The following is a 2,239-nucleotide window of genomic DNA, read 5'->3' on the forward strand; positions in this document are numbered from 1 at the left end:
TTCCAGGATGGGCACGACCAAGGGAGTGAGCGCCGCTGAGGGCGACCATCTCACGATCGTCAAAACCCATGCGTCCAAAGATATCTCTGATATGTCTATGGTCTTTGGAAGCATCAGGAAGACGTCCGTCAGGTGTGCAGAAGGTTACATCCCTGTCTAAGCGGCCTGGGCGCCACGGAATCTTCGGCCCTTGCATTTCCTGAATGGCGCAAGCACCAGCAAGAGTCCAAAGATCGGAGTAGGAGATCCAAGGGAATTTAGCTAACATGTAGGTTAGCGAGGTGAATCGCTACGAAACTTTATGAATGTTATGAAAGGGCCTTTTATTTTATGTTCCTTACCCTTGACTGGCTCGAGGAAATCCCTAGCAGCTTTCAAGCCAGCGTTCGCCGAATGGTCGCCTTCGGGAGAGAAGCGCATAGTGGCGCCATTGCTTCCCCCAGTGCCACTTGTCTTATCATAGGTGCCGCTCGCGTGCCATGCCAATCGGACAAGAACCTGCTCAAAAACAAACCATAAATTATAAAATGCTACTAGGAATGAAGGCTGAGACGAAGTTTAGCTCACCGGTCCATAGCTTCCGTCATCATAGTCGTCTTTTTCTACCAAGAGCTTCGCAATTTCATCGTACACCTTCTGGTAATCGTCCTTGGTTGGAGTGAAAGACGCTGGTTTGGCAACAGCTTTCAGTCCATCGTTATTCCAGTAGTAGAAGGCACCAGCACCTCCAGCTAGAACAGCACCCAATCCAAGATAATAGCCAGTAGAAGACTTTCCTGCTCCAGGATCAGAGGAATACCCCCTGCGGGATCCACCTCGGAAGCTTTGGGAGGGAAGGGCAAAACGGCCTGCATGACGACCGGAAGTTCGGATGGATGAAGAGGAGCTGCTCGCAAGGGGAGCACGAGCAAAAGCCCTGGTGAAAGTTCTAGCAGCAAAAGCCATCTTTCGTCTTTGGAGAACAGAGCAAGAGCCGATTAGCAGGTCAACTAACGATGCTGAAGTTAAAGTTGAACTCAGTGAAGGGTTGTGAGGACGGACAAAGGGGATCCCGAGGCAAAAAGTGATTAGTCATTCGAAGTGCTGAATGTTGGCCCTAGGCTGCCTATCACGGACTAGCGCACCGCACATATATGCCTCAGCTGCCGACATGCTAATACAACCACTTAGACGTCCCACAGGTTATGACCCGGATTGCTTGTTTTTTTTATTAAACCTTCCACTGCCTATCTAACGTCTCGCGAGCTGCTACGCTGATCAGCAGAAGGGATCCTGATGAAGGCTAGAAGAGCTTTGATCGCGGGAAAAAGATTAAAAATTGATTGATATAGGGGGAAGAATGCCTCCTAGAACTCGAGCTACCATGGGGATGGATACCCCAGCTAGCAATGATGAATACGAACCTACCACTGGGCCACCAGGCCCAACACCAACAACCAATACCTTGATACAAATGATGATGGAATATTTGAAAAAGCAAGATGAATATCTGAAAAAGCAAAATGAATGTCTGAAGAGAATGAATGAATATTGGGACAGAAGGATGGGAAAATCCTTACAAAAATCATCTGAAAACTCTGATTCTCTGTCAAGAGATCAAGAGGATATGAAACAAGGGGAGGATGAGATGAAACTGGCTACACAAGTCACTGTCACTACTCCTCCATCTACTGAAGAACCCCCTGAAGAACCAACCATCAAAGAACCCCCTGCGAGAACCACCAAAGAACCCTCTATGAGAGCCACCAAAGAACCCCCTGCAAGAACCACTATGCTGAGATTGATCATTAAGAATACCATAACCACCACCACCACTGTTATCAGAGAACCTCTTGAACATTGATACTACTACCATGAACTGAAGCCTCACAGATGCCGAAAGGGTGAAGGATAGAAGGATAGATAGATTTGATTTCATTTGATTTGATTTGATTTGATTTCATGTATAATAGGATTTCTAGATAAATAGATATCTGTACGGTTGCTAGTCCGAGGGGAGGTGTTGACCCTAGGCTGCCTATCACGGACTAGCGCACCGCACATATATGCCTTAGCTGCCGACATGCTAATACAACCACTTAGACGTCCCACACTGAACAGGGCGCGTTTACGCTGGCCAATATCAGGTACCATTCGCCACAGGCTGATTATGTTGAGTGAATCGCTTAACCGAGGCATTACTAATAAGCAGCTGCATAAGCAAGACCCCTCGATCAGGCATATTCAGTCAGGCGCGCTT

General features: G+C 47.5%; 2 protein-coding genes across 2 annotated transcripts; one reads left to right on the forward strand and one right to left on the reverse strand.

Annotated features, from left to right (window-relative positions):
• Positions 1-59: 59 nt before the first annotated feature.
• HCAG_07098 (hypothetical protein) lies at positions 60-945 on the reverse strand (the record flags this gene model as incomplete). The annotated part of the gene is made up of 4 exons (XM_001537626.1): positions 60-86; positions 149-261; positions 342-498; positions 568-945. 4 exons carry the CDS (start codon positions 943-945, stop codon positions 60-62), a joined length of 675 nt encoding a protein of 224 aa, XP_001537676.1.
• Positions 946-1,339: 394 nt separating this feature from the next.
• Positions 1,340-1,843, forward strand: HCAG_07099 (predicted protein; the record flags this gene model as incomplete). Its single annotated transcript, XM_001537627.1, has 1 exon — positions 1,340-1,843. One exon carries the CDS (start codon positions 1,340-1,342, stop codon positions 1,841-1,843), a length of 504 nt encoding a protein of 167 aa, XP_001537677.1.
• Positions 1,844-2,239: the final 396 nt, after the last annotated feature.

This window comes from Histoplasma capsulatum, genomic scaffold, assembly GCF_000149585.1.
Source record: "Histoplasma capsulatum NAm1 scaffold_8 genomic scaffold, whole genome shotgun sequence".
Taxonomy (NCBI): Eukaryota; Fungi; Ascomycota; class Eurotiomycetes; order Onygenales; family Ajellomycetaceae; genus Histoplasma; species Histoplasma mississippiense.